Source organism: Aquarana catesbeiana, linkage group LG06 (assembly GCF_042186555.1).
Source record: "Aquarana catesbeiana isolate 2022-GZ linkage group LG06, ASM4218655v1, whole genome shotgun sequence".
Classification (NCBI taxonomy): domain Eukaryota; kingdom Metazoa; phylum Chordata; class Amphibia; order Anura; family Ranidae; genus Aquarana; species Aquarana catesbeiana.
Genome location: NC_133329.1, coordinates 414,747,208 through 414,771,783, shown reverse-complemented (window position 1 = coordinate 414,771,783; position 24,576 = coordinate 414,747,208). Strand labels below are relative to the sequence as shown.

General features: G+C 45.4%; 1 protein-coding gene across 1 annotated transcript in view; it reads left to right on the top strand.

Annotated features, from left to right (window-relative positions):
• Window positions 1–5,920, top strand: part of LOC141147315 (protein mono-ADP-ribosyltransferase PARP14-like) — an 88,184-nt gene extending 82,264 nt beyond the window's left edge. Inside the window, exon 17 of the mRNA XM_073634531.1 lies at window positions 5,118–5,920. Within this exon, the coding sequence (XP_073490632.1) occupies window positions 5,118–5,398 (281 nt within the window). The 3' untranslated portion in view covers window positions 5,399–5,920. The remainder of the gene's footprint in view (window positions 1–5,117) is intronic.
• Window positions 5,921–24,576: the final 18,656 nt, after the last annotated feature.

Sequence of the window (24,576 nt, the reverse complement as noted above, 5' to 3'; positions counted from 1 at the left end):
TATTCGGGTCGGCTTATACTCGAGTATATATGGTAATTAACAAGTACCATTATGGGCGACCTGTAAAATAGTCCAAGTGGATGATTGGCTGTTGTAGAGGGGGGGGAAAGAGGAGGGGAGCAGGGGGGGGGGTGGAGGGAGGTAAGGAAGAGATATTGTTGGGATATTTATTGGAAAAATTTAATTAATTAAATAAAATACACATAACATGTTATATATTATACTGTATTCTATTGTGTTATAGATTACAGAGAATATGTTTAAATGACGCAATTTGTTGGGTTAGACCAAACATACCTTTGTCTAGTGTCGGCTGGTGTTTTTTTTGGGGGGGGAGCAAACAACCCCTCCCCTGGGCCGCCGGTCGAGTGGCACTAACACAGCCTCCCCACCACCACCCGCTGTCCTTACCTTAAATGCAGGCAGTGAGAGCGTGGCGGGCTTGGGGAAAGCTGCTCCGGTGACCGGTGTCCTCGCCTGGAGCAGCTTCCATGGTGTCTCCTCTTTCCTCCTTCCGGCGCTAGGTGTCCATTCGAATCGCCTGACGTTTTGGCCAATCGGGAAACAAGTTTAATACCTGCTTCCCAATTGGCCGGGAGGAGGATCAGTGTTGCAACAGCGAATTTTCATTTGTTGTTGCAACACACCTGGGTGGGCTCCAGTAGCATTGCTCTGTGTCCTGATTCCACCCTATTTTGAATCCTATTAGAGCCTCTGGCTCTAATCAGGTTCTTAAAAAAAAAAACATGGCCGCTCTAATTCATATGCCTGGTGACTAGGGTTGCCACATCATCCCTTTATTCCAGGACACACATTAATTACACGGGTTTTGTGGCTGATTAAGGTGGTAATTTAACTCACTTGATGCCTTATCTGCATTAAATCAGCCTCAGAACCCGTGTAATTAATGTAGAAATAACTCTCGGTGGAGGTGCTGATTTAAGCGGGTCTGTTACCTTCACTCTCCTTCCCTCTGTTTCACCGGCACCGGGTCTAGGGGTTCCGTTGAGTTCACCTCCGGACGATATAAGCACCAACACTTGAGTACGTTTTCGATGCTTTATTGAACAATTAACAAAGGCAATAGCAGGAAAGAGGCGGAAGGGAAACTGCAGAGAAGCTCAAATACCTTTCTGTAGGATTCTTGACAAATGTCCTTTAGAGTTGAATATTGCAGTAGAATGTGCTCCCCTTGTGGGACACACTTTTTGCTCACCTGGATAGGCCTCTCTCACTTGCCTAGCAGCCAGTACGTAGCACGAACAAAGTCTCTGCCACAGACTTGCTTGAGATGAACCCGTACGATCCTCTGCCACAGGATGTATTGGTCTTGCGGTGAATGTCAGTCACAGTGCTTGAACCTTTAAGCCAAACCTGGCAGCACTATGCTGTAAAGTTACTTTAGGATACGTCCTCCAACCGAGTCACCAGGCCCCTCTCCAGACCAGCACTCTGCATGATCCTTCCATGACGGGTCCTCCCCTGGGATCTCCCCGGTTGTCCAGCTTTTTCACTCTGGATAGACAGCTCAGGACCATTCCTCGACTGCTGTGGTAGACCCTAGACAAGCTTCTGGGCCCACCCATGCGCCGCAGCGGCACGAGCCTCCGGAACGGAGGACCACGAGGTAGCACTCTAACACATACCTGTCGGCCAGGAGGGCCAGCAGGTGGCTGTAAAATGAACCTATAACATGGCATCTGTCCCATAAATACCCTCTCCCAGAATGCAACTCGGAGGACCACCTCCACCGAGTTGTCTCCGGGACACAGGAGCACTCATTTGCTTCAACACGTTGCTTTCCAACACCTGCCGATGGTGACAACGACACCCATCGGCACAATGTGGAACCACATGCAACGTCAGCCAAGCTGGAACAGAGGCAAATCTAACTTCCTTTAACGAGCAATTTACTAAATTTACCTATCAGATGGTAGATCTAAATCTACCAGTGCTACATACTCCCCCCACTACAGTAGACGTTGTCCCCAACGTCTGTCCAAAAATAATGATGATAACTCCCAAGCCTGGGAGTAGGTAATTGAGCTTTTAATAACTTGGATAGACAAAGAAGAAAGAAAGACAGTGGAAAGATATTATAAGACTTACATCTACAAAACATTATGTTCACGTCCATAAACAAAACCATTCTATGACTGTACATAACCTCACTATCCATCTAACTGAAAAGCCTCCCAGCTTGATAGGAGATCCAATAGTTCCTGAAAAGGAAAACATATTAAACACATATATATTCTGTACAACTTCAGGAGCAAAGCCTCATTTTTAAAAAAATGAGCCTCTCTTCCTTTTACCTATATTAAAATAATCTTAAGGAGTCCATCCCTGTATAATAACTTCTTCAAATGAAGGAAATCCGGCTAGCAAAAAGAAGTCCTTAGATTTGGAACACTGAGCAGAATATCCAGATCTTGACCACGAAAATCTCTTTATAATGACACTAACTAACTATCTAACTTCAAAGTTCTTTTGTCCATAATCACCAATAAAACCGGGGATCTGGCAAGGTCATTGTCTTTCCCAGTTTATCCACTGTGGTAATGAAATAGACAACGTCATCTTTTCCGGGCCTGCAGATAACCACTTTGTCAGCATAGATGTGCCGGCCGAAGTTCCAGTGCATAAAACATCCACTAAAACGTTCATCCATTTTAACAGAACATCCAGTCTTTCGGAAAGGCTTAGGCACAGACAAATAGTCCCAAACAGCTTCCCTGTACCAAAGTTCCCGGTTAAGTTTAATCACTTGCATTATGTCCTGGGGCACATAAGGGAACTCCAAACCATACTCCGTAGCCACACGCTTGTTTAACACTCTCTGCAAACGTGCAAGTTTGGGCAAAGATCTGTTTTTCCCTATACCAGGAGGCACACAGGAATCCAATGATTTGCTCACCATAGACCCAGCCGGTGCCTGTAGTGAACTAGCAACTTTCGATAAAGTCTCAGTAACAGTACTGTGCAGCTCCACACAGGGTGACGTCTTCCCAGAACTCAGGGCTGTCCATTCAGGGAAAGTCATAGTAGAGGCGATGTCTTCGCCTTGTGACCACAACAGCTCTTGTGACATAGTCTCAAATAGGTCATCATCACCGGAAAGATTCGACATGGATTCTATTTCCGAATCTCCCAACTCTTCCGCTGGCAGATACTTATTTAGAGTCCCAGATATGTTCCCCATCAGTGGCTTACCCGTTCCTGATGTGGACTTTGGTAGCTCCAGTTCAGGTAACCTCTGGGGTAGGCCTCGACCACGGCCGCGGGAAGCCTTCACATATCCCACCTTCCTCTGAACAGGTACAACAGGAGTAGTTGTAGTGGACGCAGAAATCAAAGTAATGTCCCCTGATGAGACGGCAACAGCAGTGTCTCTCTCCGGAAAACATTCTCAGTAACAACAGGCAAAGTGGTGGCCTGTCGTTCTCTCTCTGTAGTAGTAGCAGCTTCTACTGTGGCGATACCTGTTGCCCAATCCATCCGATAAGCATGGGGCGACATGGTAGGTTGCTCAGCCACAAACAAGTACTCTCCACATTGCGGACATCGGCCAAACAGACGGAGATGCACGGGCAGTCCTTCACATCGGTGGCAGATCATGCCCAGTCCCTCAATATCTCCTGAGGTATACAGAACAAACCTCCCTTGCGGCTTCAAACGAACTCCAGTATCCGTAAGCAGGGTTCCGGTCAGCACAGTATTCAAAACGGTGTTTTCAGGGAACATTCTCGGTCCCATAATTGGCTGCATCGCTGAAAAAGACATGGCCACACTCTGATCTTCTCAGCACGATCACGATCACGAGGCCTCTCTTCTTCTCTGGCGCCAAACACATACACGCGCCCCACGCGGTATCAAGTAGGGTAAGCTCCCCCCACTTGCTCTTCCGATCACGTAGCTCCCGGGCTTTCACTGGCACCCTCCGCCTACGCACTCAGAAATAATCCCTGCAGCTTTAACCCCTTCTCTTCCTGCAAAATTTTGACAAAGTCCAGCTCTCACCGTAAACTCCCGGTGAAACACTTCTCTGGATTGCGAGAATTGACGGTCAACAAATCCAGGACGAGCCCTCACATGTAGAAATAACTCTCGGTGGAGCTGCTGATTTAAGCAGGCTTGTTACCTTCACTCTCATTCCCTCTGTTTCACCGGCACCGGGTCTAGGGTTCCGTTGGGTTTACCTCCGGATGATATAAGCACCAACACTTGAGTACGTTTTCTATGCTTTATTGAACAATTAATGAAGGAAATAGCAGGAAAGAAGCGGAAGGGAAACTGCAGAGAAGTTCAAATACCTTTCTGTAGGATTCTTGACAAATGTCCTTTAGAGTTGAATATTGCAGTAGAATGCGCTCCCCTTGTGGGACACACTTTTTGCTCGCCTGGATAGGCCTCTCTCACTTGCCTAGCAGCCAGTACATAGCAAAATCTGAGTGCTTTGAAGTGAAAGGGTTGTTGGGACTGAGGACTGTCATATGAAAGGGGGGAATGAGGATTTGGGATTTAACATACCGTACTTTCATTTGGTGACATGACTAGTGTATTGCCTGAATCCAATAAGAAGGAATACATTCAACTGGTATACCTACCTACAACAGAGTCTACAGCAGTCTTTCTCAACCTTTTTTTTATCATTGAGGAACCCTTGAAATAACTTTCCAGTCTCAGGGAACCCCTGCTAATAATAACTTTATCCAGATCTCCCAGTACATTAACATGACATTATTGAAAAGAATGTCCTCCTTATACATAGCTAAAAAGATCATCAGTGTCAGTAGGAACTTAAAGGCAGAAATTGCTCACAAGCAACCATTGAGAAAGGCCGGTCTAGAGCCTGACAAACTAGTTACTGTATCAGGTAATAAAAGCCAGACAGAGGCCATAATCCTCCCCCATTCCATCAATAGCTAATCTGGGTTTTAATATCCAGAGTCAACATCATGTACAGTACAGCTGGGCTCTTCCTTATCACATCCGGTGTGTTGTGTCTTAGTGTCCTCTTGTTTCATTCCCACCTCCAAACCTTCTCTCCTGCTGCAGCTCTTCTCTGGAACTCTCCCATACTAATGTGTGACATGTCTCTTTCTTTCTTCAAACAGGTACTCTTTATGGAAACGGCACATATTTTGCAGTCAATGCAAATTATTCTGTGGGCTACGCCAGCCCTGATGGAAGTGGACAGAGACACATGTACCTGGCCCGTGTTCTCACCGGACTCTACTGTGTAGGAAATCAAACGATAATAACACCTCCAGCCAAAAATGCAGCCAACCCCACCGACCTTTATGACAGCGTGACGGATAACGTCCAGAATCCTTCAATGTTTGTGATATTTAATGACATCCAGGCCTACCCCGAATATCACATCGTCTTCCAGTGATGAGCTCAGTGGCTGAGTGGTTAGAACTTCCACCCGGCAGCACTGGGGTCGCTGGTTTGAATCCCAGCCACAACACTACCTCCCGCACTCCAAAGACCTGCTGGGAGGTGATTGGTTTCAAACTAAATTGGTCCTAGAATGTGTATGTGTGAATTAGGGACCTTAGATTGTAAGCTTCTGAGGTCAGGGACTGATGTAAATGTACAATATATGTGTAAAGCCCTGTGTAAATTGATGGTGCCATTTAAGTACCTGAAATAAATAAATCTATTGCTGTGTCCGGGGATCACACAAATCTCTGGGTCAGCGACTTTAGAAAATCCCTGTATTTGTGTCACTTGGTTGGATCGGGATATAATATTGTCAGAGTGTGGCTCCATCACTTGTCTACAGCAGCCATAAAACACTGATAAATAATTCCATTGGAAACAAGCACACAGGGACTCATCAGTGAAGGATCAGAGAGCGAGGAGGAGGGGAATGTCCTAACCTCTGTTAGGGGCAACTCTTAAATAAGTTGCTTAGTTTATATTGCTTTGCCAAATTATTGCTTCTATAAGAAAGATGACACGGAGTCAGGTATGTCTGTATCACAGTTCTCAGCATAAAGGACTGCTGCCTTTACTCTTTCAAAGGCCTTTTATAGGCAATTATACAAGCAGTAATCTTATCGGCATTACCAAATGAGGTTAAGGTACAAAGAGTTTCTCATCAGCGAACATGTAATGATTATTCAGCAGTTCCAAATTCCATCTAGATACAGATTGATACGTACATAGGTAAGAAAGGAGCACAAACAATTTAAATAGAACAATTGATACGTACACAGGTAAGAAAGGATCACAAACAATTTAAATAGAACAATTGATACGTACACAATTACAGTGGAACTCTAAGTCATTATTTCAACCCTATCAATTTCCCCCTTTGACATCATCCTCTCCCTCCCCCTGGGTCCTCATGAATAAGTTCTAGTCAGTTTTTCCCCAGAGTCCTTTCCCTGACCGCGAGTTGTCAGAGGGGTAGAACCCATCCCCCTAGGTATTACCAACATCTTAAAATTCAAGAAGAGGAGTTTTATAGGAGTAGGGTGATGTCAATACACATTTATCGGTATGCCCTGTCTATTCTCCTAATTTTCCTATTTATTTTCCTGTATACACATATATTTGTGATTGTAAGTGATATTAATATTAGAATAATAATTACCATTGGACTTAACAACCAGTGAAAGGTATTGGTTGCTGTAGAAGACATTCCACTAAATATATCCCACCAATGTGGTGCAGTATCCTGTTGTATCTGTGAGGAAAGATGTACTAGTCTACCTTTGTCAATAATCATTTGCTACTTTAGGATCATCTATACTCCATTCAAAAGTCATTGTTTCTTCTACATCAAGTACATTAATACCAGGAGTCCATGCATATATTTGTAAAACAACAATCTTCAACAAAAAATATGTAAGTAGATATTTCATCATGTTGTTTTCTCGGGTTGTTTCTTGCAGTGTGATGCGTGTATCCAGGTAGGTTTTCCTTCCAGCTTTACTGAGGTGGCTGTGGTCAAGAGTACTTGGTAAGGACCTTCAAACCTGGGTTCCAATGTCTTTCTGGTGTGTTTCTTTACATATACATAATCCCCTGGTAGCAGTGTATGTGTACCTGTTATTGAATTAGGGTCTGGAAGAGAAGAATACACACTTTTGTGGATCTTAGTTAGACGTTGTTGTAATTGTATCACATATGCAGTCAAACTATCACATTGCAATTGCATACTCTGTGGAAAGTATAGACCTAATCTAGGTGCATTCCCAAAAAGTATTTCGTATGGGGATAATCCTGTTTTTCTTGTTGGAGTGTACCTTATAGAGAATAAAGCCAGAGGCAGGCATTCTCTCTCCACTGATCCTGAACTCTGTGGTTGGTAAGGGGTGTGAGGGGTGTGAAAACTTTGTTGAACCCCTAACATGGTCATCACATTCTGCATGATTTCTCCTGTAAAGTGTGTCCCCCTATCTGATTCTATGGTTTCAGGAAGACCAAACTTAGGTATTAACTCAGTGATCAGTTTCTTAGCTGTGGCTTTAGCTGTAGCCGATTTTACTGGATAACTTTCGGGCCAACCTGAAAATAAATCGATACACACGAGGACAAATTCAAAGGGGCCGCTCTTAGGCATTTGTATGTAATCAATTTGCAGTCTCTGGAAGGGGTATTGGGCCCGGACCTGGTGTTTTCGTGGGGTTTTTACTCTCTGTCCTGGGTTATTCAGGAGACAGATTTGGCAGGCTGCACAGTAGTTTCTTGCAGTGCTACTGAATCCAGGGGCGAGCCATCCTTGGTTCACAATCCTATACATGGAATTGGAACTGACGTGTGTGGGTAGGTGAACTGCCGCTGCCATTGCTGGGTACAGAGAGGCAGGTAGGCATATTTTGCCCCCTTCCCTCCATACATTGTCAAGGTCTGGTGCTGCTCCCATTCTGACCCACTTATCTTTCTCGCTCTCCCCTGCTTGCTCCTGTAATTTACTCTGCTGCTGCCATGTTGGTTCTGGGATACTCACCTCTACCGCTGCTAAGGTCTCAGGGCTTCCTTCCCCTAGAGCTGCCTGTTTTGCAGTCAAATCTGCAAATGCATTTCCTTTTGCCTCAATTGTTTTTGCGCTCGTGTGTGCCGCTATCTTCATGATGGCCACTCCTTTAACCTTTTGAAGATTGTTCAGGACTCTCTTAATCCCTTCTCCATGTTTTACAGGTGTACCTGCTGCTGTCAGATAACCTCTAGCCTTCCATATATGGCCATAATCGTGCGCTACACCATAAGCGTAGGCGGAGTCAGTGTAAATATTCCCTTCTCGTTCTTTTAAGTATTCTAGGGCTTGTTCTAAAGCTTTTAATTCTGCTTCCTGTGCTGACATGTGGGCTGGTAAGGGCTGTGCTTCAATCACCCGGGTATCAGTCACTACAGCATACCCTGTGTGATATGTACCTTTGTCATCAGCAAACCTGCTGCCATCTATATACAAGGTGTACTCAGCGTTTAAAATCGGTGTATCTGTAACATGTGGGAATCCCATTGTCTCCTGTTCCATGAGCTGAAAACAATCGTGCTCATTTACTTCCTTAAACAAAAGAGTGTCAGTTTCCTCATTTCCTTTCTCACTAGTACTATTAGCACTATCATTCCCCCTTGCCAAATCTGGTGACTGAAGAGGCAAAAAGGTGGCCAAATTTAAGGTTGTACAGCGCTGAAAAGTAACATTTGGAGGTTATGCCGCGTACACACGGTCGGACTTTCTATCCTACTTGGTCCGGCACACTTTCCGACGGACTTTGTCCGCCAGGTGCGCCGGACTTTAAAACGGACGGACTTGCCCACACACGCCGGGACTTTCCGGCAGGCTAAGTCCGCCCGTCTTTCCGACGGACTTTCGCCGGAGTTCCGGCGGACTTTCAGAATGAACGGACTTGCCCACACACGGACAAGTCCGTTCATTTTGAACGTGACTCAGGTGCGACGGGACTAGAAAAGGATGTCAATCTTGCCGCTTTTATCGGCGAGATTGACACCTTGCTAGCCCCGTCGCGGGGCATACCAGGCCCTTAGGTCTGGTATGGATTATAAAGGGGAACCCCGCTACGCCGAAAAAACGGCGTGGGGTCCCCCTAAAATCCATACCAGACCCCGATCCGAGCACGCAGCCTGGCCGGTCAGGAAAGGGGGTGGGGACGAGCGAGCGCCCCCCCCCCCTCCTGAACCGTACCAGGCCGCATGCCCTCAACATGGGGGGTGGGTGCTTTGTTGATGAGGACAAGGGCCTCTTCCCGACAACCCTGGCCGTTGGTTGTCGGGGTCTGCGGGCGGGGGCTTATCGGAATCTGGGAGCCCCCTTTAATAAGGGGGCCCCCAGATCCCGGCCCCCCACCCTATGTAAATGAGTATGGGGTACATGGTACCCCTACCCATTTACCTAGGAAAAAAGTGTAAGTAATAAAACACACTACACAGGTTTTTAAAATATTTTATTAAACAGCTCCGGGGGGGGGGGATCTTCCTCCGGCTTCGGGGGTCTTCTTCCGGCTTCGGGGGTCCCTCCGCTTCATCTTCTCCCGGCGTCCGGTTGGTTCTTCTCCGCTCTCCGGCCTCTTCTCCCGGTGTCGCAGGTCTTCGGCCGGCCCCTCCACTGTCTTCATGTAGCTCTATTGCCAGCGGAGGTCCGGACTTCTTGGCTTCTTGGCTTCTCTTCTCTTCTCTTCCCCCAGATGTTGACACGACGCTCTCTCCGGCTGGACTGGTCTCTGAGGGCTGCGTTGTGACTTATATAGGCGGAGACCCCGCCCGCATATGATGTCACAGTCCCTGGGCATGCTGGGACTGTGACGTTTTAGGGGGCGTGGTCGACCACTGGTGAGGTAAAGGTAAATCCCCTTCTAACTCATACCATCCTTGACAAGGCTCATTCACTTTCTCAACAAGACAGACAAGACAGACACAGACAACAAAACAAACAAATAATTCCAGCAATATAAACTAAAATATGCAGTAATTCTAGACTCACCACTACAGAGGCTGGTGTTTTAAAACCAGGAGAACCGTAACTGACAGAACAGATAGGCACAAATCAGGGGAGCACAGAATATAAGAAAAATAAAGCTTTTTCTTACCTGGCCAGGTTTTTTTGATCTGTGGTTCCCGGAATGCCTGTCCTTTCGTTCCGTCAGCGTAGCTCAGCCACCTCTTGTAGCAACTTGGTGGGTCCCTGTTGTTCGGGCGCCAAAATGTTAGGGGCAACTCTTAAATAAGTTGCTTAGTTTATATTGCTTTGCCAAATTATTGCTTCTATAAGAAAGATGACACGAAGTCAGGTATGTCTGTATCACAGTTCTCAGCTTAAAGGACTGCTGCCTTTACTCTTTCAAAGGCCTTTTATAGGCAATTATACAAGCAGTAATCTTATCGGCATTACCAAATGAGGTTAAGGTACAAAGAGTTTCTCATCAGCGAACATGTAATGATTATTCAGCAGTTCCAAATTCCATCTAGATACAGATTGATACGTACACAGAAGAGAAAAGCACAAACAATTTAAATAGAACAATTGATACGTACATAGGTAAGAAAGGAGCACAAACAATTTAAATAGAACAATTGATACGTACACAATTACAGTGGAACTCTAAGTCATTATTTCAACCCTATCACCTCCCATTGTCTATATTCTCTGGGATCTCCATGGCTCATTGCTCCACAACTTCTCATGTGCTTCACTCATTCTCTGGGACTCTGATCTTCACTCACTGACATAGGAGAGAGCCGGCTACTTCTGGCTGGGGAGGAGGTGGAATGGAAGACCATCAAAGTTGGCTCCTATGGCATCACCAGTCATCCATTTCCAATTTCCAATCGGTTGTATTATAGGTGACATGGTGGATCAGCAGAACTTCATAGTCTATTGGACACCATGTGACTACACAGCCTCAACTCCATGTTTCTAATATAGAGCTTACCCCCCCCGCAGGAACCGCTGGTGATGATGGGTCCTCTCTTCTGCCACGGCTCTCTTTAATGCTCAGTCCCCACTGACACGCTTGGTCATACACTAAAACCGTTTACACCCGGGGGCGTGGCCTGGCAAGCCATGGAGTAGGACGTGAGTAGAACGAGCTCCCGGTCTCAACACTCCTGCAAGGCATCCTGTCCGGGAATCCGATGAACAGAAGTTCCAGGTCTGGTCTACAGCATACCAGGCTCCAAAAGAACATGTCTCCGCCAACAAAAAAACGACAGGGACAGCGGATAAGCTGGCACAATACCGCCAGCATGAGAAGGACGCGCAGCCTCAAGATGGCGCCGACACGTGTCCGGAGTCGGATCCCCAGGAGACTGGAACGGCAAAGGTACTGGACGCTATAGCGGCTCTGCAAGGCACTCTGACCACTAAAATTGATGAAGTTAAAACGGACATCTCCCTGCTGAGACAGGACCTCTCTAAGGTGAGAGATAGAGTCACAGAGGCAGAAAACGGAATAGGGGAGGTGGAAGACACCCTCTACCCCCTGAGACATGCTTCGGAAGAGATGCAGAGGCAGATTCAACAGCTGCACTCCCATCAGGATGAGATGGAAAACCGCTTGAGGAGGTGCAACCTCAGATTTATAGGTATTCCTGAGAAGGAAGAGGGCGCAGATCCAGCAACATTCCTAGAAAATCTTCTTATCCAGAGCTACGGTAGAGAAGCATTCTCAGTGATGTTTGCGGTGGAGAGGGCGCACCGCATCCCAGGGAGACCCCCCCCGCCTGGAGCACCCCCACGTACCTTCATCGCAAAATTTCTAAATTTTCGTGACCGTGATAAAGTGCTGCGCCTCACCAGAGAGAAAGGCAACATACAGCGGGGGAACGGGCACATAGCGGTGCTTCCAGATTTCTCCAACGAGGTACAGAAGAAGAGAGCTCACTTCCAGGAGGTAAAGCGTCGACTGAGAGCACAGCATCTAAAATATGCCATGTTATTCCCCGCCAGGCTGCGGGTGGAGGAGGATGGCCGTGCTCATTTCTTTGAGGATCCGTCGGCAGCTGCAGCATGGCTGGATCAAAGAGGACGTCCAGCGTAGCAACCCTGTGGAAAAGCCTAATTCAGTGAGTACACTCTATGTCTCGCAGTGACACAAATTCACCTGTTTTACTTAGGGATGCCAGAGACTCAGCCTGACCCAAGATGCTTTGACTTAAATCATATAATCTGCCACCGGATGGGGGTCAGAGAGAGGTAGCCTAGTTACTTCCCTTGGTTCTGTTGCATAGTTGGAATTTTGGCTCCCCTCGCCCCTCACTGTTGGAATGCAGATAAGCTACGTGACTATTGTCGTGAGTACCACTAAGGGTTAAGCACAGTACTTTATGAGTTGTCCCTAAGCTGCATCCTGACTGGTAACTATAACAGTTTTATAATCACCGACATAGAGTGGCTCACACAAGAAAACACAGTTTTGAGTCTTGAACATATCCTGTCACAAACTCAAGTATGACCTTAAAGGGAGCTCCCATTCAGGGAGATCTGTGATGGTATCGTTCCTATTCTTCACGTTTTGCTCCACGATTGACAGTGAAATTTCCGCCCCCAAAGAAATGCTTACTCAACATGTTATACAGCTAGCATTCATACTAAGTTTAGTACCTCCAGCTAGCCAGACAAGCTGGATGTTTATTCTCATGTTGATTGTTCGTGTTTACATGCTCACACCATGTTGGGGAGGTGTGCAGCTGGGAGAGAAGGGATGGGTTAACCACTGGTTGCAAAGTTTCGGGAAAAATGGCATTGTCGTAGCACATAAAAGTACAGATATGCATATTGTAATCGAAGATAAATGGGTCACACTGCACAGAAACAAGATCAGGAATTGTGTCAGTAATTATGATAGCTTGGTCTTGTTCTGCTGGTCCGACAAAGGCGAAAAACTCATTGGACAAAGATGACAAACATTAAATTCCTAACATGGAACGTGAGGGGCCTGAGGGAAAAGGTTAAGCGTACCGCAGCACTCACGTTCCTAAAATCACAGAAAGCTGACATTATAGCTTTACAGGAGACGCATGTAACCGGCCACCTGCAGGCGGCTTTAAAAAAACCATGGGTGGGATGGATTTATCATAGTACGCACACAAACCAATCCAGGGGAGTATCCCTTATTATAGCTAAAAATGTCCCATTTGAGTTAATAGAGCTGGAGTCGGACCAGCGGGGAAGATTTCTATTTCTGAACGCCCTGATAGGGGGAAATCCGGTCCTGGTCGTGGCAAGCTATGTTCCTCCCCCATTCACAACAGAGGTGATCATGAAGGGATTGGCATATTTAGCCAAGTACCCAACGATACCGGCTGTCTGGATGGGGGACTTCAACATGACCATGAACCCGGCACTTGATAAACCAGACCAGGGTGGAGCCCCCAGTGGCTCAACACAACACACCAGACTGAGTCGCTTGTTGACGGAGCTTGCCCTAACGGATGTATGGAGGCGGCAAAATCCGTCCACGAGAGCATACACATGTCACTCTGCTAGCCACCATACAATGTCGAGGATAGACTATGTATTGGTGACAAATACCCTACTCCCTAGAGTTACTGGATCGGGCATGGCACCCAGAGCCCTATCGGATCACTCGCCATGCTGGATAACAGTTTCCTTGTTAAAGGCAGCTCCTACTCCTATATGGCGACTTAATCCATTCTGGCTCACGGTTATGCCGGACCTTGAGACCTTAACAAGAGAACTGCAGTACATACTGCACAACACGTGCAAAGTAGATACACCGGGTATGGAATGGGACGCATTTAAAGTTCAGGCACGCAGGGTGCTAACATCCAACATAAACAGATTTAAACTATCGTCCAAAACCTTACTACAGATGACGACTGACACACTTACAGAACTAGAAAATGTATATGCCTCAGACCCCAATCCTGATAATCTTCAAAAAGTAAACCTACAAGCCAGGGTGGTAAACCAGATACACATAGAGAAAGCCAGACAGCAAGTATTCTTCTGCAAACAGCGAGTGTTTGAGCATGGTGAGCAGGCAGGGAAAATGCTAGCGTATTTAGCACATTTGAATGACAAACCACCGGTGGTGGTCTCCCTGACTACACCTCAGGGAGACATAGTTACTGACCCCCCACAGGTAGCGGCCAGATTTCAGGCATTCTATAGTGAACTGTATAAATCGCAGAGCACATACTCCCAACAAGAAATAAAAGACTTTTTATATACAATACAGTTCCCCAAACTTAATTTAGAACAAATTGAGATGCTCGAAGCCCCTATAACACAAGACGACATCGCAGAAGCTATATCCCAAATGTCTAAATCAAAGGCACCAGGACTAGATGGTCTGCCCCTAGAATTCTACGACACATTCTCGGAGGTAATTATCCCAAAACTTAAACAGCTATATCAAAATATCTTTGACAAAGGCACACTCCCCTCCTCTATGCAAGAAGCACAAATAATAGTACTACCCAAAGCAGGAAAAGACCCCCGATACCCAGAATCGTACCGACCCATATCCCTACTGCAAGTGGATATTAAAATATTAGCCAAAATACTCGCATCGCGCCTTAACAAGGCTATTTTATCGTTAATACACCCTGACCAAACTGGCTTCATGCCAGGGAAAAATACGGCCATGAATGTTAGGAGGCTATTCATGAATATCCAAGCAAAACATGATAATTACGGAACCAGAGTGGTGGTAGCCTTAGATACAGCCAAAGCCTTCGACTCAGTAGAGTGGAGCTTTTTATGGGCATGTTTGAGGGAATTCGGTTTTGGACAAAACTTTATTAAATGGGTACAGATTTTGTACCAAACACCAAAAGCGAGAGTATTCGTAAACGGTTGTCTATCGGAACAATTCCCCCTAGAGAGGGGTACCCGGCAGGGGTGCCCCCTCTCCCCTCTGCTGTATGCCCTGGCGGCTGAGCCATTGGCAATTGCTATTCGAGCGGAAACTGAAATAGTAGGCCTGCGCGTCGACAATTACACGGAAAAAATAGGATTATACGCGGATGACACTATTTTATACTTGGCAGACCAAGGTCCATCGCTGCAGGCAGCGTTAAGGATTATAGAACAAATGGGAAGTTTCTCAGGACTGCGCATAAATTGGGATAAATCCCAAATTCTCCCTATAGACCATTTCCCTCCGCCGGTCACATACCCAGAATTACCCTTAGCCAGAGTAAACACCATCAAATATTTGGGGGTAATAGTTACTCGGGAATTGGGAGACTACATTACCAATAACATAGAGCCACTGTTTCAACTGATAAAAACCAAAACGCAGGCCTGATCCAGACTGCCCCTAGGGGTAACAGGCCGAATAAACATTATCAAAATTATTCTACTCCCTAAAATTCTATACATGGTCTGGCACGCACCACTATACATTCCCCCCAATTCTTTAAAAAGATGGAGGCTATTCTTAACTCGTTTGTATGGGGACACGGAAGGCATAAATTAGCCTGGCACATCCTTAAAAACCCCACCTCCATGGGGGGGATGGCACTACCAGATTTACAGGAATATTACATAGCCGCCCAACTATCACACATGTATTACTTTAACAAGGAAGAAATGCAGCGATACCAAATGTTGATATGCAATGACCCAAGAAGTCCACTGTCATCCCCGCTGCAAACTATTTTTCGAGGGGGGCTAACGAGCAAAAGACCCACCCGATATAATGAGGGCATGCTAACACACCACCGGAAAATATGGGGAATAACCTTAAAGAGGCTTAAAGTAGGGCATATTCATTCCCACACCCCCCTTTGGCTCAACAATCACATGCCAGAACTTAAAAATCTCCCAGATCCGCATATATGGGCTAGGTATGGAATAATATATCTTCACCAGGTCATGACTGACTCACGGCTCAAGACCTTTCAATCCCTTAAAGACGAATACTCAATACCGCACCACTTGTTATTCAAATACTTGCAACTTCGCCATGCTCTGCGCTTTCAACTTAGGGACACAGCTAATATTATTGCTCACCCTCAGGTCCTAGAGATAATCATGGGTACTGAACCTCAAAAACTCATTTCAAATTTGTATTACACTATCAGACTCCCCAGAATAGCAGCAGTAATCCAAAAGGCCAAATCAGGTTGGGAAAAGGACGTGGGGGACATCAGTGACTCGGACTGGGACGAAATTTTAGAGAACGTTAAACAGTCATCGCCAAAACTCTCAGACAGATTGACTCAGCTCTACATTGTCCACCAAGCATACTTGACACCTAAAAGGATAGCCAAATTCCAATCATCACAGAGTTCGGCATGCCTTATGTGTACATATGGACCGGGAACCTTCTACCATTTGATATGGGAATGCCCATGTCTACAGGATTATTGGGAACAAGTGATAAAATTCCTACATGATAAAATGGGTTCCCCAGTGGTATCGGACCCAAAACTGTGTGTACTGGGGCTGCTACCTGATACAGATATAGATAAGTTTCATGCTACCTTTATATATGAAACCCTATTTACAGCTAGGAAAGCCATAGCTAAAACCTGGATGCAGTTTCTGCCTCCTACACTGTCGTCCTGGAAAAGAGATGTAAACAATATACTACCATATAAAAAGCTGATATACATACATAGAGGATGCAAACAAAAATATTCAAAGGTATGGGACAGATGGCTGGAAGACGGAGAGACCTGTACTTAAAGGCTCAACGCTACACAGTTATATAAAACAGTGCATATACTTGGTGGTGGGGGAGGGAGAGGTATGGGCAGTGAAATAAAAGAAATATAAATAAGTGCGGTTTAAGATTGTGGTACCAAGCTTATCAATGGTTCTTTCTCAAACTGTATAACTATTAAGAAAACAGACTGTAATAATTTCATTGTGCAAGGTGTATACCAACTTTCTAATATATGTACACGGCTAATGCATGTTATGTATCTGTCTATTAATGCTTAATAAAGTCGGATTTCCCAATTAAAAAAAAAACGTTTACACCCGTGGATTTAAGGGTTAGCAGTCTACCACTCTTTTAGACTATACAGGAAAAAGGCCATAAACAGCTTAGCGATACATCAATTGAAAATGTTGTAGTAACTCAAAACAACATGGTATAAATCAGTAAACAGACGGTTATACCATACTTGATGGCCAAACATCCATTAACTGGCACTCAAAGGCTTTAGCAAGACTAAATTAAACTACAACCAATTAACTAGAGTCTCTAAACAACCTCAACCAGTTCAGAAAAATCAAAAGGGTCTCAGTGTACATCTTGTGCATACAACCCCAACAGCCGGCAGTTGTATGCATTTCTAGTATGTGGGGTACCACTGACTGGAGGTGGTAGAAAGGACCTGGCGCTTTGTAGCTAACATTGGCTGGCTTTCGGTGGGGCCCTTCTTTAGGTGTTGCACTGTCCCTTTAAGAATGTTAGTAGATAACAAAGTCCTAAGCTGCTAAGTAGAAGCAGTCTCTGTTTGGGCTAACAGAGTGTGATGGGTGTTTAGGGCAGGGAGTTTGCTCACTGCTTCCTGGCAGGCTGCTAATCACAGCAACAGGTCCTTTTAGCTTCTCTCCAATGGCTCCGGTCCCTTGGCTGTGAAGCACAGACCCTGACTGCAGGTCTGTCCCTATCACTGTCTTCCCAGGACTGTCGAGATCTGAATCAGTTTGCCCCGGAAAGCTGTGAAGCTTCTCCTCCTCTAAGTGAGGCCACTTTTGGGAACTGAAGTCCATAACCATTAGTCTCCAATAGCAAGTTTGGTGCAGTGCCCCCTTTAAGAACTACAATTCCCATCATCCATAGCTTCTAGCCAGGAAGTTCTCTCTAAGGCTTCCATTGGCTCCTTCTCTTCCTCCCTCTGGATCCACACTGTATTTCCGGGATGGATGAGCGGACAGACAGCACACACAGCCACAACACAGCCAGCAGAAAAACTGACTAAATTCCCTCTGTCACTGTGAAAGGGGTGGGGGGGGGTGGAACAGTCTGCACCTGGTTACACAAAAAAACTCAGCATGGAGGAGCCATTATGGTTCATCAGTCTTCCATGGAATAGTCATGGTTGGGGTTGTGTCTTCTCTTCAAAAATCCACGCCTTATCAGTGATTAGATGGTTCACCAAGGGACAGTGACAGCAGATAAAGTGCTGTTTAGTTGCTTTGTGCCGGGACCACACATCGCTCTATGGGCCCAATAGATGAGGCTCCGATGGAGGTTCTTGCACCCTCTCAGCTCCACCCACTGTTTGGAAAACCAGTGACTCCACCCTCTGGCCTCTCCCAGCTTATTTCATCTACTGAGATGTATCCATCCTCCACACTGCAGACCCCGCGATTTATGGAGAGACATCGCGCACACACAAAGCCTTTTCAATTTACTGCAGTTCAACTAGAAAGTTCAGTGAAAAATGAAGCGCTAAAAATATAAAACAATAAACATTGAACAAAGCAGCGAGTATTGTGTGTAAATAATAAAAACTTTGTGATAAAAATCAATCTCAAATATAATGAATATAAAAAAGAACATGTATATAATAAGTAGAAACACAGGTGAGAATGTCCCAAAGGTGAAACGATCGTATGGTAAACATATATGGAGTCCACCACGAAAGGTTGTTGCGCAGAAGTGGGGTACAAAGGCCTCAGCAGGCATGTAGAGCATCAGGGATAATGTGTCCTCCACCTGTGATAAGGGGTACACACTCTTACTGGAAATAGTGGACTCGAATGTCAGCGACAACGAGTCAATCCAGCAAGGATAGCCCGATCAGCAGATTTCCAAAACGATCCAGGGAATCCATGATCACATTGTTGGGCCATCAAAAAGTTCACATTCTTCACTTCTCTCAAACGTGGTAGTGGCTAGTTCCTTGAGTTAGCGCAGTAATACCCCCTATCCACATTGCAACTAGAAAGGCAACTCCTATCCTCATACTGATCAGTGGTTGCGGTACCCCCCGTGGGGCCGCTGAGTGTAGTAGTTCCACCTGTCACCCTGCCCAGCCTGGCATTCACTACCAGTCACTTTCCAGACAATGAACAGTCCATCAGCTTTGGTTTTTTTTATCTTATTGAGGGATTAAACTTGGATGGGGTAAAGGGATTATGGGATGCCCAGGATCAATAGTATTAATCGATAAGATGATTGATGGGAACCTCTATTCACATTCTTTAAAGCTCCAGACTCCTCCAGCTTATTTGTAGACTGTTACTTTCTCTCCTGTGCAATACCTGGTTCCTGGCACAGCTAGCACATGGTTAGGCCCAACTCTGAATTAAGCCCAACTTTAGGGATTTGCCATTTGCTGGCAGGGACCACGGGCAACTTTGGTGTAGCCACTGGTAGCAGTAAAAAAAGTCTTTAGTTCTAGCTGTATCAAGGTGGACTACTGGTCCCAGTCAGTCCTGTGCAGGCCAGACTTCAACGCCAGTACCATCACAGTCTCTCCCTCTGTCTCTACATGCAGATCCTGGCATGCCTCTCCCAGATCTCCTGACTGTGCCTGTCACTCACCGACACCTGATGGATCCCTCCTGGAGACTTGCCCTGCAGTGTTTCCCACTGTCCTCTTCTGCTCCTGTTCAGGACACCCCCTGGGTTATATGGGGTTCCTGTCCAGCTAGGAGCCTCGGCCAATGGTCACCCCCCCCCCCAAAACTGGGGGGCTCCCTCCAAGGCCCTGACAGCCTAACACTCCATCTCCAGTTCTTCCACCCAAACAACTCCTCCCCAGCTTACCTAACAAGTTCCACTAATCCCCCTGTCTGGTGCGCACCGAGCGGCAGGGCCATGCTCAGGCTGAGACTCTCGGTGCTCATCAGCACAGTCCCCCCGCCCGTTTACCCCCACCCGCTGTACGGGATGTACGAGGAGGGAGTAGGAGGTGGACTAGGTCAGCTTCACCTCCTCCCCATGTCCCTTTGTGCCGACCCACAACCCCGAGTGTGAAGCCAATCTGTGCTGGGAAGGGGTTGTGTGGGCGGGAGATTTTAAAGCAGCAAGTTATCCTGATGTCTGCCTGAGCCTGGAATGAGTAGGCTCTCCCCTCTCTCTTCCTTCCATGTCCCATAGTGTTCCTGGCTTCAATAGGCCACAGCGTCCCTGCCTTCCATGTGCACAGCATTCCTGCCTTCCATGTGCACAGCATTCCTGCCTTCCATGTGCACAGCGTTCCTGCCTTCCATGTGCACAGCGTCCCTGCCTTCCATGTGCCACAGCGTCCCTGCCTTCCATGTGCCACAGCGTTCCTGCCTTCCATGTGCACAGTGTCTCTGCCTTCCATGTGCACAGCGTTCCTGCCTTCCATGTGCACAGTGTCTCTGCCTTCCATGTGCACAGCGTTCCTGCCTTCCATGTGCACAGCGTTCCTGCCTTCCATGTGCACAGCATCCCTGCCTTCCATGTGCCACAGCGTCCCTGCCTTCCATGTGCCACAGCGTCCCTGCCTTCCATGTGCCACAGCGTCCCTGCCTTCCATGTGCCACAGCGTCCCTGCCTTCCATGTGCCACAGTGTTCCTGCCTTCCATGTGCGTTAGTGATCCTTCCTGCCTTCCATGTGCCATAGTGTTCTGTAGGGTTAGATTCTACCATCCGTCTCCCCGTCACCTACCTTGACTTCAGGGCCTTGAGGTCCACTTCAGCCCTGGAAGGATTTACCCCCTACCTGACCAAGCCATTTTTTGCAAAGAGACACTACGTCACTTTAACTGACGGTTATGCGGTCATGCGACGTTGTACCCAAACAAAACTGATGTCCTTCTTTTCACCCACAAATAGAACTTTCTTTTGGTGGTATTTGATCACCTCTGCGGTTTTTATTTTCTGCGCTATAAACAAAAGAAGAGCAACAATTTTGAAAAAAAACCCCACAATATTATTTACTATTTGCTATAATAAATATCCCAAAATGAAAAAATAAAAATACATTTCTTCATCAGTTCAGGCCGATATGTATTCTTCTACATATTTTTGGTAAAAAAAAAAATCACAATAAGCGTATATTGATTGGTTTGCGCAAAAGTTATAGCGTCTACAAAATAGGGGATGGATTTATGGCATTTTTTTTTTACTAGTAATGGCGGCGATCTGCATTTTTTATCAGGACTGCGACATTGCGGCAGACACATCGGACACTTTTGACACATTTTTGGGATCATTGACATTTATACAGCGATCAGAGCTATAAATATGCACTGATTACTGTGTAAATGTCACTGGCAGTGCCAGGGTTAACACTAGGGGGCGATCAAGGGGTTAAATGTGTTTCCTACTTAGGGATTTTAACTATGGGGGGGATGGGATTGACTGGGGGGAGGAGACCGATCGTTGTTTCTATATACTAGGAACAACAGATCAGTCTCCTCACCCCTGACAGAACAGGGATTTGTGTGCTTATACACACAAATCCCCGTTCTCGCTCTGTCAGAAGCGATCGTGGGCATGCGCATCGGCTCCTCAGGGACGCGGCAGCGACGCGTGCGACCCCTATACTCCTTAAAGCGCCTGCCATACAACTACAGCGATTCGCGCAGGAGTGCCATTCTACCGCCATCAATCGATCATTACAAAACAGAGACTTGTTTATTGGGCGTGGTTCATCATGTTAAATATACAAAAGACATCTGGGAGGGAACATCTCTGCCTACCAATCAGATACAAGTATAATGCATATTATGATAAGTGCATTAGATGACAGATTTTCCTTTATTATAAGGAGAAGACCTCTTTAGTCATTTAACCAATCATAGAGATACACATATTTAGAATTCTTTATGTATTAGTGTCTAGGCAAACTATAAAGTTACCGTAGTTAGAAGAGCTTATAGAAAGGAAAGGGGTTTCCTGTCTAACAGACGAGACATTGGTCTGGTACATGTCTTCACTTACAAGTTCCTTATATTAAGTTTAACTTTTTACTATATAACTTTATCAAATGTGCTTAACAAGATAGAGGTGAACTAAGTTGGTCTAGAGAGTAGGGTAAACCCACATCCCCAATGTGTCTAGGTAAATGGAAAATTGTTCCTCTTGCGGGACTTTAAAGGGGAAAACCTATAAGGAGTGCATGTTTGAAATGAAATTAGGTGTTTATTAAGGGTATAGACCTAGAAAAGGGGATCAGTAGTACACAGGGTAAGTGTAACAGGAATACAAAAAAGGGAGGTACAGGATGTGTAATACAGACAAGGAAATTGCAATACAATATACAGAGATACACAATCATTGAACTCCGGTACATATAGAGCACACATACGGGGAGTCCGACGCGTTTCGAGATACACTCTTCTTCAGGGGTATCTGATTGTAATCAGCATAAACAGAGGTATGTCATGTGGTATTGCTTAAGGGAGTGTGTATATTAATGCATCCATTTAAAAGCATTCAGGCAGAGAGGGGGGTGGGGGGGGGACATGTCGCCACAGACACACAGAGGTATGTGCTCGCTCCTGGTCCAGGTCGGGCAGGCCGTGTGTACCTTTTCCCAGTGGAGTCACCTGGGGGGCTGTTCCCCCAACAGAGGGCATCAAAAAAACACCAATGGGTATGGTGGTCCTGGGGGTGGGCTCCAATCTAGAGTGGGTGGTAGATGCTGTGCAGTAGAGGTCCTGTTTGATGTATGAGAGGGGGGCAGGCACAGGTAGGTCAGGTGGTTGCCCAATGTGGCATAAACCGACAACCCGGCAAGGTGAGGCCTGGCTCCCCCTCCATATCTGCATGCCAGCAGTGTACACTACTTCGTTCCCAGGACCTGCCTCAGGCTGTATACCTTAAAACTCTAACCCTTCCTGTTTTGGGATTCTCGGCCAGGCACCCGCCCCATGGTACCCTTGGATAATCTCCCTACTCACATCCGCAGCATCTGACCCCCATGACACCGGGCCTCACCTTGCCGGGTTGTCGGTTATGCCACATTGGGCAACCACCTGACCTGCCTGTTCCTGCCCCCTCTCATATATCAAACAGGACCTCTACTGCACAGCATCTACCACCCACTCCAGATTGGAGCCCATCCCATGCTCTCAATCTTTTGCTGGCGGGAATTCCGCCAGCAAAAGTCCGATGGTCGCATTTTCCAACCAAAAGCTCTCATCGGTCTTTTGCTGGCTGAATTTCCAATCGTGTGCACGTGGCATAACACGGATTTAGACAGATTTGTGAACAATATTTGAGAGAAATAGGCCTTTTTGTGCATATAGAAAAAGTCGTAGATCTTTGAGTTCAGCTCATGATAAATGGGGGCAAACACAAAAGTTACATACATACTTAGTAAGAGGCATGAATGGGAGGGGGGGGGGAGGTAATTTCTTCACGTGAATGGGGGGGGAGGGTGGATACTCTACAGACATGAATAACCACAGGGTCACCTAAACTACTTGATAAAGCTTTCCTCAACCATTGGAGGTGTTAAAAATAATATTCTTTCATTAATTCAAACATAATTTCATTTAAGCATGCAGAAATAAAATGTTTCCTAGCAACAGTTTTCATTGCTAGACATATATATAGATCGAATATATATTTTCAACTGAGCATCTTTCTCAAACCCAATATTGCAGCAGGATTGGAGCCAGGGGGTCTCAGAAGTAAATTTCCTAACTTTGTAATATATGACTATCATAAAAAAAATAAAACAGTAATGAATATAAGCAATATTACATCATTAGCACTTTACAGCTGAAATTCTGTAATTTCAAAAAGTAATGTATCCAAAAAGGTAGTCACTTGAAGACTTTTTCCTACCAAAAACATTAGCACTTCTTCACAGATTCAATATATGAAACACTTGCAACTTTATATTGGCAATGGTTGCTTAATCTCAACAACTCTAATTTCACCTTTTTTTTTTTTTTTTTTAACCAAAAATCCCATTACCAAATTTTAATTCAGCTCCAAACCCTAAAGGAAGGGATATTAGGTTAATATCCCACTTTATTTCATGAATACCATAGAAAGACCCCCCATTTTTTTTTAAACACCTAATTTTGTACACCTCCTAAGTCATACACAGAATAACCTTGCCTTATGTATTTCAATGATTAAATGGTAAATCGTGTGCATTCATTAAACATAACCCAACACCACTGCATTATTATTCTGTCTTGATTCTCGACACAATAAAACACCTTCTCATTCTTTCATTCATTACATTCAGAAACCATTCTCATATACAGTGCCTTGAAAAAGTATTCATACCCCTTGAAATTTTCCACATTTTTCATGTTACAACCAAAAACATAAATGTATCTTATTGGATTTTAAGTGATAGACCAACACAAAGTGGCACATAATTGTGACGTTTTTGTTACAAATAAATATGTGAAAAGTGTGTTGGGGGGGGCATTTATATTCAGCCCCCTTTACTCTGATACCCCTAACTAAAATCTAGTGGAAACCTTTTCACATATTTATTTGTATCATTTATCATTTTCCTTCCACTTCACAATTATGTGCCACTTTGTGTTGGTCTATCACATAAAATCCCAATGAAATACATTTACGTTTTTGGTTGTAACATGACAAAATTTTGGAAATTTCAAGGGGTGTGAATACTTTTCCCTCTATATCTTTTTATATAACAAATCCCTATCATTAGAATAGAATAACATAACACCAGAAAAATTAATACACATT